Source organism: Eptatretus burgeri, chromosome 10 (assembly GCF_056783735.1).
Source record: "Eptatretus burgeri isolate ZD-2024b chromosome 10, Ebu_testis_v1, whole genome shotgun sequence".
Lineage (NCBI taxonomy): Eukaryota > Metazoa > Chordata > Myxini > Myxiniformes > Myxinidae > Eptatretus > Eptatretus burgeri.
Window position 1 is genome coordinate 17,910,422 of NC_140970.1, and position 21,093 is coordinate 17,931,514.

A 21,093-nucleotide genomic window follows, 5' to 3' on the forward strand; every position below is an offset into this window, starting at 1 on the left:
GCTTTATTTCCAAAATATGCCGTTTTAGATTCCAAGTACCGATACATTTATTTAAAGCCAAAAACGACTCGAGTGCGAAGTTCCCTCCCCTCAACCCTCCCCGTTTGCCAAGAACAGATAAATGCACCAAATGGGAAGCTACACTGATCTACCAACCTATTAACTTTTTTATGATTGAACCTCAAACCAAGCAGTGAGTATACACTGATGAGCCAAAACATTATGACCACTGACAGGTGAAGTGAATAACATTATCTTGTTACAATGGCACCTGTTAAGGGTTGGGATATATGAGGCAGCAAGTGAACAGTCAGTTTTTGAAGTTGATGTGTTGGATGCAGGAGAAATGGGCAGGAGTAAAGACCTGAGCGACTTTGACAAGGGCCAAATTATTATGGCCAGACGACTGGGTCAGAATATTTCTGAAACGGCAAGGCTTGTGGGGTGCTCCCGGTCAGCAGTGGTGAGTACCTACCGACAGTGGTCCAAGGAGGGACAAGTCACAAATCGGTGACAGGGTGTTGGGCACCCAAGGCTCATCGATGCGCGAGGGCAACGAAGGCTATCCCATCTGGTCCGAACTGACAGAAGGTCTACTATGGCACAAGCCACAGAAAATGTTAATGGTGGTCACGGGAGGAATGTGTCACAATCCACAGTGCATCGCACTCTGCTGCATTTGGGGCTGGGGAGCCACAGACTGGTCAGAGTGCCCATGATGACCCCTGTCCACCGTTGAAAGTGCCTACAATGCGCACGCGAGCGTCGGAACTGGACCTTGGAGCAGTGGAAGGTCGCCTGGTCCGATGAGTCCGTTTTCTTTTAGATCACGTGGATGGCCGTGTACGGGTGTGCCGTTTACCTGGCGAAGTGATGGCACCAGGATGCACTGTGGGGGGACGACAAGCCGGTGGAGGGAGTGTGATGCTCTGGGCAATGTTCTGCTGGGAAACCCTGGGTCCGGCCATTCATGTGGACGTCAATGACACGTGTCACCTTCCGAAACATCATTGCAGACCAGGTACACCTCTTCATGGCAATGGTTTTCCCTGATGGCAGTGGCGTCCTTCAGCAGGATAATGTGCCCTGCCACACTGCACACATTGTTCGGAAATGGTTTGAGGAACATGCTGAAGTGTTCACGGTGTTACCCTGGCCTCCAAATTCTCCAGATCTCAATCCGATTGAGCATCGGTGGGATGTGATGGACCGACAAGTCAAATCCACGGCGGCTCCACCTCGCAACTTACAGGACTTGAAGGACCTGCTGCTAATGTTTTGGTGCCAGATACCACAGGACACCTTCAGGGGTCTTGCAGAGTCCATGCCTCGGTGGGTCGGCGCTGTTTTGGCGGCACCCAGAGGACCAACAGCATATTAGGCAGGCGGTCATAATGTTTTGGCTCATCAGTGTTTATATTAGACAAGAATACTTTTTTTTTTGCTGTCAGGAAGCAGGTCCTGGTTGAATTTGTTTTTAAAAAATGGGGGGCAGTATAGGCACATCAGAGTGACGGCTAAAGTGGTCAGATAGTTATGTCAGCCAAAGTGTGACTTGGTGTTGGGAAATATTGATTCGGAGCCAGCCGTGAGCCAGGAGGTGGAGTTCAAGGAGCACAATGTATTCTCACCTTTAAAGAATCCTGGTGACTCAAGAGAAGTGATGCTGTGTGGCCTGTTTAGTCAACTTGTGAAGTCAAGCAAGTTTGGCTCTTCGCTGAAATGTTGCTTCGACTCGGTGCTTTGGATATAATTGTGCGATTGAACATTTTGGTTGTCCATAATCTTCCTTTGTTCTGCGCAGAAACCCCCATGCCCGGAACAGACAAACTGGTATGATGTTATGATGTACGTCTCCAGATTCTGTCCTCGTTGATGGGGGATATGGAGCTTTCATGCGACTCAACCTCGTCTCAGCAGAGAAGCTACAGGCAGGCTTAAAACAGCATAACAAATAGGTCACCGGTTTAAAAACGTGTGAATCACCTAATTGACTCGCACAACAACACTACCATCACCTCCAACACCAACAACAAAAGAAATAAATCAGTAGTAAAACGTGCCTGAATCAAAAACATCATCGCCCCATCTGAAACCAGAACCATCTCTTTCAATGAAATACTCATCAGAGGCAGAAGCAGAGTTATAATTTCCAACTTTATTTTATAAAAGCAAACAGCAGCACCGGGCATCCGTTTTTACAGCGGACAGTTTACCTCTCTTGCGAACATCTCTTGCATTTCATGCCAGAATAAAGACTGCAACGCAGCATGCAACACGGTAAAAATATCTACATAGCAGTGCAATACAACAGGCAAGCTGCTGAAAAAGAGGGAAGGGAGGAAAAAACAAAAACAAAAAAGAAAGGAAAGCATGGTACTTAATTTGCAAAAAAGCTTTAAGGCATTTATAAACGCGCACACACAATTCAACCAGGATATACAATGAACAGGTCCATGTCATTTTGCCTCGCTGTGCAGAGCGAGAACAGGATTTGCGGAAAATGATATCCCGACTCCTACACCCACAGAGGGCACTGCCACGACTATGGAAAAAGATGGAATGTTGGCAGGTGGGAGGAAATGGCTCCGTGCTGCTTTACAGACACGCACCTCCAAATAACCCAAAATGTGGCTGAAGTAGCTGGTGATAAAATCTCAGCTGAGGAGCAGTTTGTTGGTCTGTGTGGAGTGTTTGTTTGTTTTGGGATAGTACTTGTAACAAATTTATTGACACATCATAAGACAAGAGGGGAAACAAAAAAAAATAATAATAAGAGAGCAGCTTTTCAATTGGTCTAGGACCAAACAATAGAAATTAAGTGCTTGAAATAGGGGATTTTAAAAATTAAAAATAAACAGGAAAAGTTTAACTTTCCTCAGTCAAAGTTTGGTAGAATATATATATATATATATATATATATATATATATATATATATATATATATATATATATATATATATATATATATATGTCACCAACTAAAGCTACATCTATTTTTTGTTTGTTTGTTTTCTTTTCTGGGAAAAGCAAAACATGTGCAATTGGTACTACCTGCCAGATTTCCATTCTGGAACCCATTATTTGATATTTAAAATTTTCTAAACAACGTCGCCGTTCAATGATGCACAGCTTTGCGGTCCACAGCCATCGTGTACGACGCCCTCCCACACAATACATGGTGGCATTTACTTGTCCACATGCGTAAATTGGCCGCAAGCATTTGTGTCGGTTAATTGAGCGTTACATTTTAAATGGAACAAGACACAAACAATACCACCCCCCTTCTCTCTACCCCCTCGATGAGAAAATGCTCTAGGTGGTAACTTCTCGTTAAGGCCTTGGGCATTTCCCATTTCATCCACCCTCCAGTCATCCTCCGTGCAAGATATTCGGGTGCTGAAAATACGTGGTGCTTGCATGGAAGACAAAACAGGAATCTGGTTGCGCTGTCAAGCAAAAGTTTCCAACATGCCACAACAGCAGAAATGTGGAAACAAAAACTTTCCATACACTTCAATAAAACTTGACCATCAGGTGTGGAAAACAATTTGGGGGAGGGAGGGGTGGAGGGTGACCTTTGCAGGTGTAATATTAACTATTTATTCGCTCGGATGGCTCAAATGCTGCTTTGTGTTATCATGACGTTAATATGGAAAGAACCAGCTTGAGTCTAGACCAGCTAGAGTGGAGGTGGGAAAGGACTTAATATCGTTTTATTGACTTTGGATAAAGAATAAAATGGAGGTGAGAAGCAAATGGACACAAACATGCAGGTTTGGTTTTGTTCCGCTTACACATGTACTTTAGATTCTTAAAAACAAAAACACGCACAGACTTTGGAAAGCCAGGAAAGGCCAGGAATGGAGGAGGAATAAAAAAAAAGGTGAACCAAAGCAAACAGTCAGTGCTACAGGGCAAACCACCCTCGGGGCTCGTTGCTCTGCGGAAAGGCCTACTGTGGAAGAGTTGCAGGATTGGGGCAAAGGGAACACCGGGTTGTACTGGATTTAGGCTTTGTATTCATCTGCATCCATGCGCAGAATGTATGGTACAATGGAGTCAATCTGCACATTGCCAATTAGCCCAACGAAGAAGAGTTCCTCGGTAATGGCCGAGCTCATGAGGCGTAAGGCAGGTAGCCTTAGGAGCAGTTGCACCAGTCTAAATGTAGGGAAAGAGAAAGCAGTGCAATGTGGTCACATAAGAAGAAGAAATTGCAGGACTCTCCATTGCCATCTGAAGTGGCCTAGCAAGCCATTCAGTTGTATAAAACTGCGAGAAAGACAAATAAGAACTACTAAACTGGACAAACCAGGACACAATGAAGACATACAAAGCTGAGATGACTCTGCAAAGTTCTCCTCACAAACACGAATGGACAAGCACCAAGGTTTCTAAAGTTGTCCCATCGATTCAACAAACAACAACGTGATCCTCTATCATTATATACCAGGGCACGTCCTGTTCCCCGAGCAGGGCAGACTAAAATCTCAAGGCTTCAGGTCAAGCTTCGACAAAGCATTTTCCTACTGAGAGAGAGACAGAGAGAGACAGAGAGAGACAGAGAGAGACAGAGAGAGACAGAGAGAGACAGAGAGACAGAGAGACAGAGAGACAGACAGAGAGACAGAGAGACAGAGAGACACAGAGAGACAGAGAGAGACAGAGAGAGACAGAGAGAGACAGAGACACAGAGACACAGAGACACAGAGACACAGAGACACAGAGACACAGAGACACAGAGAGACAGAGAGACAGAGAGACAGAGAGACAGAGAGACAGAGAGACAGAGAGACAGAGAGACAGAGAGACAGAGAGACAGAGAGACAGAGAGACAGAGAGAGAGAGAGACAGAGAGACAGAAAGACAGAGAGACAGAGAGACAGAGAGAGAGAGAGAGAGAGAGAGAGAGAGAGAGAGAGAGAGAGAGCTTTCTGTCACGTCTGGCGTTTCTTACTTGATCCTTGCCTCGTTGCCAGGAAAGGAGGAAGGGGGGGGGAGGGGGGAGGTGAACCAAAGCAAAGTCAGCCCACCCCTGAATGTAAAACACAACTTCGACAAAGCATTGAAGTTATTGATGGAAGAAGCAGGAACAAAATGTATAATGAATGTTGGATTTTTTTATTTTTAATATTTATTGCCAAAAGGCTCTGTTGGACTACTCCAGCAATGACTGAGCTGGCCATATCCTAAAACATAGTTGTCAGACTGAGCTTATGGTAAATGGTGAAGAACCAACAGGAGGGGATAACTTACTCGATTTTATACTCATCATTTTACCAGTAACAAAACGTGCCTGTCCATGTAAGCAATGGTAAGGATCAACAGCAGATGTACCTGAAAATTAGGTACCAACCTGGTGAAGATATAACACAGACCTGCAGACTTGCAAAACAGTGAAAACAATGTACGAAAGACAGAGCTCAGCAATCCCACAATCAACGGATCAGATAAAAGCTGTGCAAGCCCCGTCAGTTGCAGTTGTGAATGGGGGGGGGGGGGGCAAAACAACTAACAGGAGGAGAAGGCTCCATAAACACCCCAATCCAAAACGATAGCGGCGTCTCGTACACAATAGTGCATTATAAAAGACTGAAAGGTCTTCTGCCAGAAGTGGTGAGTGTATGATTTTCATCACCTCCTCCTAAGGTCCCAACCATCACAGATGTTGGTCTGTGGCCAATTTGATTCATATTACGTGATGTCAAGAAACAGCTGATTGCACTGGACATAGCAAAAGCCAAGGGTCCAGTAAACTTCTCAGCTATAGTGCTGAGAACCTGTGCTCCAGAACCATCTGAGCTTCTAGCCAAGCTGCTTCAGTACAGCAACAATACGAGCATCTGTTCGACAATGTCGAAAAATTCCCAGGAATGTCCTGTTCACAAAAATCTGGATGAGTCAAACACGGTAAATTACCACCCTATGAACCGACTCCTGATCATGAGTAAAGGAATGGAAGTCATCAACCATGCAATCAGACAGCTCTTAAACTCAACAATAAACTGCTCCTTCATCCTAGTTTGGGTTCTGTCAATTATTTGGCTCAAACTCTCGTTAACACCTTGATCCAAACATGGATACAAGAGCTGAATTTTAGATCTGAGGTAAGAATGATTGCCCTTGATGATAAGGCACCATTTGGCCGAGTATAGTATCAATAATCCCAGGTCAAGCTAGAGTCAAGGAGGATCAGGAGGGACTGTTGTCACTGGAGACATGGCACTAGGGAAGATGGTTGTGGTTGTTGGGGGCCAATCATCTGACACCCAGGATATCACTACAGTTGCTCCTCGGGTCGTGTCCTCAGCCAAACTATCTTCAATAACTTTATCAATGACTTTCCTTCCATTATAAGGTCAGAAGTGGGGATATTTGCTGATTACAGTGTTCAGTTCCATTTGCAATTCTGTGGATACTGAAGTAGGCCATGTCAGGACCCAACAAGACCTGGACAATATTCATCCCCTTCACCATCAACGTACCATGGCTGCATATCGGACGCATTCCAGGAACCTGCCAAGGCTGCTTCGACAGCATCTTATCATGGAGCAAACGTATATGGTAATGTATGTATATTTGTGCCAAAACTTCTTCAAATATTCTTCAAGAAATTCTGCCAAGTACTGACCTCAGGGGCGGAATCGTTTTTTAACCAGTGAATTTTGACTTGTACATGGTTTTTTAATTTTTTTTTTGCAGGTATTTCTGACATGTAACCTCCTTCAACGATAACAGTCTTTAGTTATGAATAAAAAAGTTAATTTGGAAAAATCGTTTCAACATAATTCGTAATTCATCTAAATGTGGCATTATTGGTGGGGTGGGGGGGGGGTGAATACTTTTGCAGGCCACAGTATAATCATAAAACAGAATTGGATTTTGCGGTGGTAGGGAAGTGACAGCGGTGGAAGGTTAAGGATTGTAAGGCAGTGGTAGGAGATCATGTTACCACCCAGCACAAGCCTGCGGTGTTTGTGGAACGGGTAGAGGAAAGGAGGGAGGTTAAGAGCAGGGGGTGGAAGCTTATTAGGTGGGGGGAGTGCAGGGGCAACGTCGTCATGGAGTACAAGGAGAGCATGAGGGCCAAGCATGAGCAACTTGTGGAAGAAGCAGGAGGTTTGGAGGAGGAATGGAAGAAGTATGGAGAAGTGTTTCGGGGAATTGCAGAAGTTTTGTGTTGAAGGACGTCAGGAAAGGGTGCATTGTCGAGGGATAGAAACCAGGAATGGTGGACAGAGGAAGTAGCAAACGCAGTTGGTGAAAAGAAGGGAGTTCAGAAGAGAATAGAGAAGATCAAAGATAGAGGGAGACAACCAGAAGCAGGGTTGATGCACCGATATAGGCAAAAGAAGAAAGCAGCAATGAGAGAGTGGGGGATAAGGCAAGAAATGACATGGAAGAGGAGGTATAAAACAAGTTTGAGGATGATGGTGGGAAGAAAATGACATATAAATTGGCTCGTGACAGGGATGAGGATGGTTATGACATGAATGGATTTGGGGGGTGGGGGGGGGGGAATGAAGCAGACTTCTTTTTTTAAATTGTACTTCAATGGTTAATCTGCTTACTCAATGCATACAAATTGTAGTCAATTACAATTACAACTGTTTTCCTTAATTATTGCACCTGTCGATTACTGTTTCAATTACTGACATGTATTCATTTCTCTGCAACTCATTTATTGGAACCTATAATCAAACGTATTTTATTGAAACTTGTATCTTCTCTTGCTTTGCTAAAGGCCTAATGCCAACTCTCTTAGCCTTTCCACAGCCTGAATCTCTCCAGAATTGTTTTGCTTACAGTTGTACCCTTGCCTTGCTTTTTTTTCTCGTGTGAAAAATGGCCCAGTCAAGGTCAGATATGGATCGTTATGACCAAACTCCCCTCCTCCTCTTCTTGTTCTCTGTTCTTCTCCTCAACCCCCTTAATTTCCCCCCACTTTCCCTTAGACATTATATGTCGATGATTTCTGTAACTCAGATTTAGCAGAGACCATTGTATGTTTTACATCGATGCTCGTTCGCTCCATGATATCACGCGAAATAAATATTCTCCGATTGAATCATACTTTGCCTTGAGTGGCCATTGAATATTAAGAGTTTCACAACAGGGCTGTGGTTAAGGAAGGTGGCAGGAGGTTAGTGACAGAGAAGGGGGCAGTATTGAAGGAGTGGGAAGGATATTTCAAAGAGTAGTTGAACTGGGGAGGAAGCAACGGTGAGCTGGAGCTACGGTGTTATGTAGAGGGGAAAATGGAGTCGGTGGACATCACAGAGGAGGAAGTGCAGACGGTATTGAAGAGGATGAAGAAGGAAAGGGCACCAGGCATTGACGAGGTGTTATAGAGATGATAATTGCAGCAGGAGAAGTCGGAGTCAGTTGGACGAAGAGGCTGTTGAATACATGTATGTATGAGAGAGGGTTCAATTCTGGAGGAGTGGAGGACAGGGTTAATTGTGCAGATATGGAAGGGGAAAGGAGATGTTCAAGATCCGGGAAAGTGCAGGGGCATTACGCTCCTTAGTCATGTCATGAAGGTGCTGGAGAGGATTCTGGATGGTAGGATAAGAGAGAGTGTGGAGATGAGGATCAGAGAAGAGCAGCAGGGGTTGAGAAAGCATATGGGGATGACAGATGGGATATTCATGCTGAGAAAGCTGGTGAGAAGAAGAGGTTGGAGGTGCAAGGTGAAATGACATTGGGATTTGTGGACCTGGAGAAGGAAGACGGCACTGTCCTGAGAGAGATGGTGATGGTGACACAGATGGATGGGAGTGCTGGAAGGAGACGCTAGGTTGCCAAAAGGGATGTAGAAGGGAATGAAGGGAAGCGTTTTGGTTGGTCCTGGGATGTCTGACGAGTTCAGTGTGAGCATCAGTTTGAGGCAGGGAAATGGTCTCAGCCCACTCATGTTTATCATGGTGATGGAGCTGGTAAGCAGGAAGGTGAGCTTGAGGGTATTTTGGGGGGGATGTTGTATGTGGACGATCTGGATGGTGTGGTGGAGAGTATGTATAAGATGCAAGAAGTACTGGGAGAGTGTAAGGAGGCATTTGGGAAGCATGGGTTGAAGATGAGTAAGGAGAAGACTGAGGTGATGTGGGTCGGGCAGCAGAGAAAAATAAATGAATATTAGGTTAGAGGAGGGGAGATCAGACAGGGAAATGGGTTTGAGTATCTGATAGGAAGTTGGAGGCAGAGGTGCAGAGGATAATTTTGATGGGTGCAAATGCATAGAGGAGGGGTGGAGGGAGTAATGGCAAACATAAAGATATTGTTACGGCTGTGGAAATTCGCATTACACCATAAAGGACCCTCAGGTGAGATATCTTCATAGGTACATGTGTAGTTAGCCCAAATCTGTTGTATAGAGGGAGTTTATGTGATCCATCCGGGCTGCGACGCTTTGAGTCAGTCGTTTTTCTTTTTCTATCTTTTATTTCAAACACACAACATTTCAACAACCACGCCATCCCCATCACAGCGCCAACCACACTGCAACCACGCCACCTCCACCATCTACGCTACTACATCTTTGCCACTACGTCCGCTTCCGAAGGGCAAACAAAGGCGCAAAAGAGGGAACCGCGAGGATGCGCAGGTTCCCCGCCTGTTTCTCCCGTCTGACTTCCCCGCGCTTTGGAGTGGAGGAGGGGCAATGCAGGTCAAAGGTCAGAGGTCAAGTAAAGGAGGGGCCTCTTTTTGGGGGAATAATTCTCTGGCCCAGAGCCAAAAACTGACTCCCCCGGCCCCCGCATGGAGCGGGGTGGAGGGAAAGCGTGAGGGAACGCCCTTTTCGGGAACCCTCTCGAAGGAAGGTGGAGCCGAGAACGGGGCAGGGCGAAAGGCAGAGCCCCGCGCGATAAAAGATGGACACGGGCGAGCCTCGTCGTCTTCAGCCGCTTCCTTTTCCGCCTCTTCATTTTTCGTCTTGGCTGGTGGTCTGGTTGGTTTTCGGGAAGAGGTCCTGCGCCCGCGCCTTGGCGAGCGGCCCTGTCACAAAGGCACGGACGGGAGACATGGCAGCGCCCGTTGCGAGGTGGACCTGTGCGTCCGGACGGGGAGTGCCAGAGAGGGTTTGCCGGCCACGAGAGAGGTTGGGGCCAGGCGCGACCACGCTGACGGTCGCGGGAGAGGGACTCACCAGACACAAAAGGGAAGTCGCGACTTCTTTCTTTCTTTTCTTTGGGGTTTTGGTGTGAATGTCCGTGGGTGGCGCCAGTCTGGCTCAAGTAGTATTGTTTGAAGTGTTGCCGTGTGTACACGTATTCGGTTGTAGCTCTGCATCGTTTCTTTTGTTTTAATTGCTATATGTGCATTTTTCATTACTGTATGACTGTAAATACGTGCCTTCCGTGCTTGTCTGTTTGTGTGTGAATAAAAATGCTTGCTTATTGAACTGTTCCCGCTCTGCTTCGTCTCTCTTCCTTTTTTATTGACCCTCCATCTTGCTTCACGTAAAGGGTTCGTCGTGGGTGCAACATCCCGGTAATTAATCTGAACTGTCAAGGCCGACGATAACACCGCTCGGTTATCACTGTAGCACGGAATGGACCGCTTAAGCGGTTCGTGTCCGGAGTCGGCCTGTGGCGTGGTACGATCGCCCGGTCGACCATCCGTGCAGGTACTTAGGTAGATCGAATTTGGTGAGCAACCCTATCCTGCGCGGGTGGGCAATTGGCACGGTCGTGGTGGGGTTAAACCCCCACCCGTGACTAGCTCCGGCGTTGTTCCGAGAGGGTCACGACAGAATTGTCCATCCGGTGGGCGACGTGCCGCAATTCGAGATACATGGCCGTCTGCACGCCGGCGGGCGCGAATTCGCAACAATATCAAGGAAATTGAAAGGGAAGGTTCTGATATCATGTGTAATGCCGGCTTACCTTTACAGTCTGGAAATGGTGGCACTGACAGACAACAACTGGGTCAGGAGGATTGCGGGAGTGAAGAGAATGGATCGGAGGATGAATGAACTGGGGGAGGGATTGGTGCACAGAGGAGCTTGACGGGGAGATTGGTGAAATGTCAGCTGCGATAGACTGGACATGGTGCAGATAGGGAAAGAGAGAATGGCAAAGAGAGCAGATGGGTTGAGGGAGGAAGGTAGGAAGAAATGAGGTGGACCACGGTTGAGATGGGAGGATTGTGTGAGGAAGGATATCAGTAAGGTGGGGGTGTTTGGAGAGTGGAGAGAGTTGGCTGAGGACAGAGGGAAGTGGAGGAGTATCGTGGTAAAGATAGGGCAGAAGCTCGGCGCAAATGGACCTCACCTCTTGTAAAGGGAAGAGGAGGAGGAGGAGAAGAAGAAGATAGTCATTAAAGAAAATTTGATATTTACTTTGTTTGGGTTTGTCTGTTTGGTACTCCCAGCTGAGCAAATAGATCAATCATTGAAAAATAGGTTTATGTATTTCAACATCTTCTCCTACATGTGATAAAATGCACATACCTACTCCATAAACCTTATCACATCATAGAAAAAAAACACCCCCCAAAGCAGATTTTGTTGCTATTGTTATGGTATCAGCAGAAAGAAGGTGAAAAAGCAAAAAAAAAAAACGATATGAATCTTGACCATTTACTGTAACTTCATAGCGATTGAGATAAAATGAAGGTGAAATCTGTGAAATGGCAAAATGCTGACCCAAAAGTGATAAGGGAGAAACAAGACGAAATAAAACATTTACTTCACAACCATTTCATCCTGCTATACTACCTTGTAGTGTCTTCGGGGTAGCTATTTTCCACATAGTTGCGGAGATCCAGGCTGGCCTGGTGCTGTAAGTCACGCACCCGATCTAAATCAAGAAGACCAGGGTGGTCTGTGGGAGGAAGACGATAGTTTAAGGGGGGGGCAAGGCACATCTTTGGCATCACAACAATTCCCTCAAGGATTGAAGTCAACAAAACGTACCAGGACTGAACAGAACAATGGCTTTGAGGCAAGCATACTCGTAGGCATCCACACTCAGCCTCGCCATACTATTGCAAAACTCCTGCAGCGTCCATATGTGCTCCACCACAATTTTGACACGCTCCGCCCGTAGTTTTTCTAAATGAACATGCATAACATGAAGCTGTTCAAACCGATTTACATGGTTTTATTATTTATATTTTCGATGTAAGACGAAGGATCATTTTAGAGCAAGGTGGCAGAGGGTATCAAGGCAATACCACTGGAGCAAAGGGGTAACAGTTGGACACAATAAGTAAGATTATGAATGAATCGGAAAAAGGGAGAGAGGGCAGGAGAAGAAGCAGTAACATGCAAGTAAGAGGACTGCATGAGGATTTGGGGGATTAATTGGGGTGGAAAGGTTGCAGGGAGTGAGGGAAGATGATACGAGATAGTAGAACACCACCAGCTTGAGCCTGGAGGGAAGGATTGAGATTGATCATCTTCAGGAAGGCAGTTTCTCAAACAGGAGAAAAGGGGAACGCAAGTGATGAGGTGTACAGTTTGGATTTTGGCAGTTTAACCAGGAGGTGGTTACTGATAGACCACATGCATCCTGAAATTGCTGGAGAGTGTCGTTTGGCTGCGACAGTGGAAGTCAGAAGCTCGACCGGAGAAGAGGACACCGAAAGAAAGAAAGAAAGAAAGAAAAAAACACAAAAAAACACACCAGCTTGTCTGCAATGTCAGAGTAACAGGCTTTGTGCTTTGGCGTCATTGCACAACATGTCAACAATGTTGAGAGCTTTAAACTCCACAGAGTCCAGGAGAGACAGATGTGATGCTGGGGTAGGCCAGCCCATACGGTAGAGCAATGCTTCATTCAGCGAGGGAAAAAGTCATTGTCGGCTGTGAGACACTGATTTTTCTCGGAATTACTTGGAATAATGGAGGATGCCCAGAAGTACCCCCATCCCATTGCAATGTGGTGAGCCCACAAAAGGTCATGGCTGAGGCAGAGATATTCAACCTTTTCTGATGGTTGATCTTGGAAATACATGGGTGGGTTCATTTGACCATCCAATCAAAGTGACAGATTTGAGACTGCATTTATCACACCCACATCTAAACAATTACAGATCAACAGATAGTGATGCAATTGCTGTCTGACTAGTGTCAGTGGGATGGAGCACTGGATGACAATGTAGAATGCTTTTCAAAAGCGAACAGAGAGTTTACGATATGATTGGAGAGGTCGTTTATGTGGACAAGGAAAAACACTGGGCCAAAGACACTGCCATTGGTAACTACAGCCTATACTGGGAGAGGAGAAGGTTCCATTGACAGAAACGAGTTTACTAAACGAGTGGAGGAAGTCAGAACGTTATGAATGAAGGTGGCATTGCATGCCACAGGCAGCAAGCTTGACAAGCAGAGCAGATTGCCAGACTCTCTGTAATGCTCCACAAGTCTAGATATATCCAGGGAGATGGTCCTGACCTCGAGTTTGAGATTTAGGGTTTCCAAGCATTGCTGAGATGATCAGCAGCATGTCCAGGGATGAGGAGCCTGACCAGAATCCAAACTTATTGTCAGAGATCAGGCTGTTTTTGAAAGGAGGGAAGCCTTTACGTCATCAGCAATAATGAATTCCACGTCTTTGTTTACAAACGGATACAAGCTTCGCTGTGGTCTGTAGTCGAGACTTGTTTCGCAAGAAAACAGGTTTGTCAAACAAACTTTGAGGGCAGACGTGAGATGGTCAAATGAGGAGGACAGGCTTCAAAGCACAGACAAAGGAGAAGCGACAGCAGCAGAGCAGAATTTGAGAATCTTATGGCATCTGAGCTCGTCACCAAAGCAGGATCGAGACTGGAAATAACTTTCTCTACTTTCTCGGGTGGATAGGACACCAGGTCCAGTAAACAGTGGGTTTGAGGAAGTAAGATTGAAAAAGAGCAGGGTGGATTGAGAACGAGGGACTGGAAGGCAAGTACAGAGTCGAGATCTTCTGCTTCATCATGACTTTAAGTTCGCAGTGATGGCATTTGAGGTGGTGGTGGTGGTGGTGGTAAGGGTGGAGGAGAAAACGCACACCACAGTCGGACTTGACAAGGTACAGCTTTGAGAAGGACGCCGGTTCGAGAGTTCAGAAAGATGATATTCACAGCCTTACTGAATGAGGGATAAGTTGACAAGTGTGAAGTGCACCATGTAATATTATTCAGTGAGTTCAACACAGCCCTGGGGGGAGTAGGCCGTTACAGTACCTTGTTGAATGCTGTTCTGCAAGTGCGCAATGATTGCAGTGAGAATCGCTGGCAAGCTCATGATGTGTGCAGATTGTGCCAAGCCCAAGGTGAACAACTCATTCCAACAAGCACGGACCAGGCTGGTGCAGCACTCCTGTCTGTGTGTGCATACCATTCAACAGCACACAAAGAGCAAGAAGATAATGAGAGTGGGAGGGAAATCAACAAGAATGGAGCTAAGCTGAGGGACAATGAAAGTAAAAAAAATAATTAATTGATCAATGTTATTTATAACAAGTAAAAAAAGTAAATGCAATGATAATCCACATGTCAGCTGGAGAGAAGTTTGTTTGTTTTTCTTTACAAGATTTAGCCTTATGGAAGAGCAAGGGGACAGAATATGAATTGATAGCGGGGCATACGGACAACAGTTTGACAATAACTAAGGGAATGGATGAACAGGAAAAGAAATAGAGGAAGGGAGGAATGATAACCTGAAAGTAAGAGTCTGGCATTTCACTCAAGCCGACTGGCAGGGTCTCCGAGCAGCCATCAAACTTCAAGACTGGTCTCCTATCGCTACTTTCTGAAACATCAACTCATCCTGGGAATTCTTTCAAAGAAACTTGCTCTCCCTCATGCACAGATTTATTCCCTCTCGTGTTCAGTTGTCCTACCCTTCCTCCCGCCCTTGGTTTACTGAGGCTTGTGGCGAGGCAGTTGTCCTGAAACAACTTGCCTTCGCCTCATGGAAAGCAAACCCAACTGAGGGCAATCTCAGTTCTTTCCACAAAGCTCGGAACAAGTGTGTATCTACCCTCAGGAGAGCCAGAAAACAACATCTTTCTCATCTCAAGTCTGAACTCTCAAACCTCTCTCCCTCCTCCAAATCCTGGTGTCATCTAATTAAATATGTTTCTGGTGGATTTTCCCCCTCCATCCCCTCCCTTACCTCAAATGACCTCACTGCTGATATGGCACGTGAAAAAACTGAATGCCTAAACTCGGTGTTTGCATCGAAATCTTGTGTCCAAAACCCATCGCTTTCTGCATCCACCTTACCCAGTCACACCCAACTGTCCCTGGACTCTGTGTCCTTTTCTCCTGACAAGGTGGAGAGCTTGCTTTCAAACCTCGAGTCAGATTCTACAACCGGTCCAGACGGCATCAGCCCACGTGTCCAAAAAACCTGCTCCTCTGCTATTGCTCACCCTCTCTCTGTTCTATTCACCCTCTCATTTGCTCAAGGTCATCTGCCGTCTACTTGGAAATCAGCAAACATTCCTGCCCTGCAGAAAAAAACGGTGCAAAAACATATCAATCAGCCTTCGCCCAATCATCAGCAAGGTTATGGAATCCATCATTGCTTTAGACATTAAATCCTTCCTCTTCTCCAATGGCTTGATTTCCGATCATCAATTTGGTTTCAGACCAGGTCACTCTACCATGGATATGCTGCTTCTGCTCTCCCAACAATGGATGGAATCAGAGCCATATCCCTAGACATATCACGTGCTTTTGACATGGTCTGGCACCCTGCCCTGCTCATCAAACTCTCTTCCTATGGTATCGAAGGCAATCTCCATTCATGGCTCACAGACTTCCTCTCCTGTCGCAGTCAACGTGTGGCCCAAAATGGAGTTTTTTCATCCCCTCTTCCTGTCCAGGCTGGAGTTCCTCAAGGGAGAGTTCTGGGCCCTGTTCTTTTTCTGGTTTTTATCAATGATCTCTCCGGCTCTCTGGAAAATCCTCTGTATCCCTTTGCTGATGACTCCACCTTCTGCCATACAATCTGTAATCCCTCAGATCGGCAAGCAGCAGCTTCTTCACTCACTGCAGATCTGGGTATAATCACAAACTGATCCAACACGTGGAACATGTCTTTCAATCTGGACAAATCTCACACTCTCACTATGTCTCTCCGAAAGGAGACCCCCTTTGACAACCCCCCCCCCATCCACTTTCTCAACAATCCTCTGTAAGAAGTCCTTTCTTTCAAGCTTCTGGGTCTCACGATCTGCCATGATCTTTCCTGGGAAAGACACATTTCCAACCTGGCCTCCAAAGCCAGTCGCCGACTGGGAATCCTCCGTCGTGCAAGGTCCTTCCTCGGCCCACCTGAGCTCCTGACCACACACAAAGCTTTCGTCCATAGCCTGATGGAGTACTGCTCTCCCCTCTGGGCTGGTGCTCCTGCCTCCCACCTTTCTTGGCTTCACGCTGTGGAAACCAAGGCATTTCGGATCATTGACATCTCCCACGATGAGGCTGAACCTTTGGGCCTCTCACTCTCACCGCAGGCAGGTCGGTGGTCTTTCGGTCTTCTACCAGGTCCTCTCAGGTCTTGCCCCCTCTGCTGTGTCTGTGCTTTGTCCCCACCACATTTCCGCAGGGTGCTCAAGGTCTGCCAACAACCCCCTTCTGGTAAAACTACCAAAATCACGAATCACTGCTCACCCTCACTCTTTCATTCCTCTTTTTTTTCCATCTTTGGCATAAACTCCCTCGCTCTGTTCAATCCCATTCTTCCCTCTAGGCCTTCAAAACAGCTGTTCACCACCACCTCTTATCGTCCCCCATCCAATTCCTCGATCTTTTCGACCCCCGTTAATCCACCCCAAACCCACCCACTTCAAATTCCCTGCTTTCCTTCCTGAAAGTCCCTGTAATGTCCATTTTGTATACCCCGTGTTCCCCACCCATCCCTCTCCCTTCCCCAGATCTAATGACTCTGTTCCCCACAGTTTCTTCCTTCCCACTCCCACCCTTCTTGTATCATGCCCCCCTTGCTGTGCATTGTGTGTTCGCTCTCATACGAGCCTTGAGAAGGTACACAGAAGAAAAAAAAATAGGATTGGGCAAGGACGGTTCAATTGGGGTAATCTTCCATAGAGATTGTGGGTATGGATGAGGAATGACACAGGTTGCTGGTGCACCACCTGCTTAAAGCCTTGGGAGGAAAAGTTGGCCAGAAGTAGTTCCAGAGATGGGCTAAGGAACAAAAGAGTTGAATGTATAGCGAGCTTGGATTTTGAAAGTTTAAGCTGCATTTATGGAGATGCCGGGGGGGGGGTGGAGGGGCCAGGGAGACAGGGGGTCAGAGGACTGAGAAAGCAGACTGAGCGAGACTGAGAGGCAGTTATAAAAGAAAAAAAGAAAAAGAACAAATACCCTCAACCGACCTATGATGTGAGAGGAACAGATATGTGCTTCAGTTTCATCACAGGATATCCCAAACTGATGAGAGTGTTGCATTCCACAGAGTCCAAGAAGGAGAGATGTGATGCCAGGACCCCAGCCCATAGAGGAGAGCAATACTCCTTTGAACTACAGTCATAGTCCTTATCAGCAGCGAGTAGTCCTGATTTTACGAGGAAACACTTGGAGCCCTTCTTATTTCATTTTATTGTTTTTTTCATTACAGGAGCGAGGCCAATGGAAAAGCAGCTTTGCCATATTGTTGGTCCAACAGAGGTCATGACTGATAGTGAGGTTAATGAATTCCAGAAACTGAACCTCTACCAGTGGCTGACCATGAAAACAGATCTGTGGATTTGTTTGATCTATCCATCCAGGGTGACAGAATGAGACTGAGATTTTCCAGGATTGAAGGACGTTCAATTTGTTAGCTGGGAAATCTCATCAATTCCAGATCAGCGGGGAATGATAAAGCTGCTGTCTGCTCAATCAATGAGATTGAGACACAACGTTCGGTCATCTACACAAAGGAAGAGAAGGTTTTCCAGAGCATGAAGTGGTCATATGTATAGACAAGGACCTAAACTGGCCCAATACACTGCCTTGGGGCACTCCAGCCTCCACTGGGAGAGGAGAACGTTCCATTGATAGCAAGCATCGACTTGTGTGAATGAAAGAAGTCAGAAATCCAGGAATTTAAGCAGTCTTGTATGTGACAGGAGGAGAGTTTGGAAGCCACACTGTGTCGAATGCCTGATATATGTCCAGGGAGATGGTCCTGCACTCTTTTTTTGGGATTTTCAGCCTCCAACCATAACTGAGAGAGGAGCAGCCACATGTCCAGAGTTGAGTGACAGCGACAGATTCTAAATTCTAAACTGATGGATAAGAGATCAGGCTGTTTGAATAAAAGGAAAAGATGACATCAGCAGCAATGATGGATTCCACAATTTTGTTTTAATTGGAAGTAGTTTATTGTGCCCATTTGTACACAACAGCAATGTTTGCTGACTTGCAGCTAGATTGAAGGCAGGCAAAGGAGGACAAGCTGAAGAGAACACACAGAGAAGACGAAACAGTTCAGCAGCAGAGCAGAATTTAAGAATGTGAGCATTGATGTTATCAAAATCCATCATCAAAGCAGAGTTGAAGGCTGAGCAGAACTCACTTTACCTTCTCAGTTGAGAATGACAAAGGCCAGTAGACCATGGGTACAACGGATTTTGATGGGGCCAAAGCAAGATGGATTGGGGGGGATACACAAGATTTGGAGGCAAACAGAGTTAATCCAATTCAAGAAGAATCTGCAGACATGCTGTTTGAGGTGAGGGAGGGGATGGAGGAGAACATACACAAGAGACAGATTTGACAATGTACCACCATGACATAGGAAAGTGAATGCTTGAAGAGTTTGGCCTTGACATTTGCAAGATGACATTTTCTGGCTTTCCTCATGGACACTCACCTGTTGTGAACCTGAAGAGTGACCGAACATGACCTTCAGGTCAGATTAATTATCTTTCTGTGTTGAGAAAGCAAGCTGCCTCCCCATATAATTGAGTGCATCATGGTTGAGAGGATGGCAGGATAGCTACAGATAGGATGGAATAAACCGATGAATGAATGAAAGTAGGCTTTTCTGAAAGTATTCACACGTGGAATCAATATCAGGTGCCGCGGAGATGGTGGTCCAATCGTTTTTGTGAGAGAGCAGATGCAGTTCCTGCCAGTTGGCCTGTGCAAACAGCCATATTCTGCATTGTTGAGGTTGCTCCATTACAATAGTCACAGACATATGGGCTTCACCAATAACATGGTCAGAGGAGCCAAGAGGGGCAGGAAAAGAACAGAAGAGATCGTTTGAAAAGTTGGTCGTTACCAAATCAAGCATGGTGGATGTACCAAGTGCAGAAATCCGGATTGGGAAGTTAACAGCTCGAGTCAGACACGCAGAGTCACAGAAGGCCTGAGCTGTAATACCATGGCTGGTTGTTGCAGAACTAACATCCAGCCAGCTGGCAAGATGGCAGTGGAAAGCACCAAAGTTGGGAACACATCTTTGGGATGGATAGTTACAGGTATATATCCAGGTTAAAAGAAATAGAGGGATATAGAGAGAGTAATCATCATTGGGTGGATGGTGTTTTAGTATAAATAGAGGAATATCAGCTTTAACATTCATTTCATGCTATTACCATTAACAAACATGAACAGGATAGCAAAATAATTTTGTTTTAGTATTGTTACAATGCATTGAGTGCACATATCTATGGACATGGTAGTGCCAACTAGAATGGCACTCAGTAGAGCACATACCTCCACCAGGCTGAACAGTTTACGCTTTGTATCCCACTGAGAGGCCGGATCTGGATCTGGACCTCTAAAATCTAATCAGCATATTCTTATTACCTCCCCAACTCATCCACCAAGTTTAGTCTGAATCCGTCCACAACTTTTTGAGATATCGTGCTATATATCATTTTGGTCCGATCTCTCAATGGTGAAAAATTAGTTATAAAAATTTTTTCAACTCTCATATCCAAATCCGGATGCCAATCTTCACCAAAATAGAATCGATTCTTCCACGTCATACACCCCAACCTGTCCACAAAATTTCGTTAGAATCCATCCTCAACTTTTTGAGGTATCGTGCCATATATCGGTTTTGTCCTGATGTCTCAATGGTGAAGAGTCACTTACAGATTTTGGCATCCAGATCTTAACCAAAATCTAATCATTTCATCCTTGTCATACACCCAACCTGTCCATCAAATTTCATCCGAATCCGACAACTTTTTGAGATATCCTGTTCACAAACAGACAGACAACAGTCTGATTACTTCAATTAACTTGTGTCGGCTGGTTTGTGGTTCATAATTTGGCAATCAACCCCAGCGTGGTGAAAAAGCATGATCGTGGGAAATTGGTATCATAACATCACAGGAGGCTTTATAAAACTACTGCCAGATCACCCATGCCCCTGCTCAGCCTTCCGTCCTGTTCAGAGGGCGATCCCGACAGAGTGCCGGGACTTTCCCGGCAGATGGCGTTTGGTCTCTTTCAAGGATCCGTTACGACATTGGTGATCATGCGGGTGAAGGATTTGACTTCGAGTCCACTCGGCAGTCTAACGTAACAGTGGTTCGTCATATATATTTATATAGAACCCAGCGATTAAAAGGAAAATTATGGTGTTTGGGGGCGTTTTTTGCCATACCCTTCCCCGCCCCTCACATGACTTACCCTTCCCCACCCAACACCCCATTTTCCCTCCCTCTCACACCACCTTCCCTTCCTGTCATCTCAGGCTTACCTCCTCCCAAACCCCCTTCCCTCGCCACTCCCCATGGACATCTCTCAGCGGTCTCCACATACTGTATTAATGTGCTGTTTTAACATCCTCCATTTCGTTCAATCTTGTGATTCCCTCCCCCTCCTTCTCGCCACAAGTCCCACGACCAAATGCAAGTCGAAAACCCCTCCATTCACGCTTACCTCCTCCCAAACCCCCTCCCCCTCCCCACTTCCCCCTTCTCTCCCACAAAGACCCAAAATATGCCAAGGATCCAAAAGACCCTGAAGACCCAAAAGACCTACAGGATCCATAAGACCCAGATGACGCGTAATACTCTAAAGATACAAAAGACCCTGAGAACTCCAAAATATATGAATTTTTTGCATAACATTGGGGCGATTGGGATTACACATTTTTAAAGAAGGAGGAGGAGCTTCCAACCA

At 45.9% G+C, this 21,093-nt stretch overlaps 1 protein-coding gene across 14 annotated transcripts in view; it reads right to left on the reverse strand.

The window, feature by feature from the left end:
- Positions 1-2,138: 2,138 nt before the first annotated feature.
- NR2C1 (nuclear receptor subfamily 2 group C member 1) overlaps positions 2,139-21,093 on the reverse strand; it is a 171,171-nt gene continuing 152,216 nt past the window's right edge. For 13 of the 14 annotated variants that reach the window (XM_085897226.1, XM_085897217.1, XM_085897223.1 and 10 more), the window contains 4 exons: positions 14,176-14,315; positions 11,924-12,061; positions 11,726-11,831; positions 2,139-4,164 (listed from right to left, as the gene is read on the reverse strand). In XM_085897226.1, the coding sequence (XP_085753352.1) occupies positions 4,011-4,164; positions 11,726-11,831; positions 11,924-12,061; positions 14,176-14,315 (538 nt within the window). In that variant the 3' untranslated portion in view covers positions 2,139-4,010. The remainder of the gene's footprint in view (positions 4,165-11,725; positions 11,832-11,923; positions 12,062-14,175; positions 14,316-21,093) is intronic. The other variant, XM_085897225.1, reaches the window with a different exon arrangement.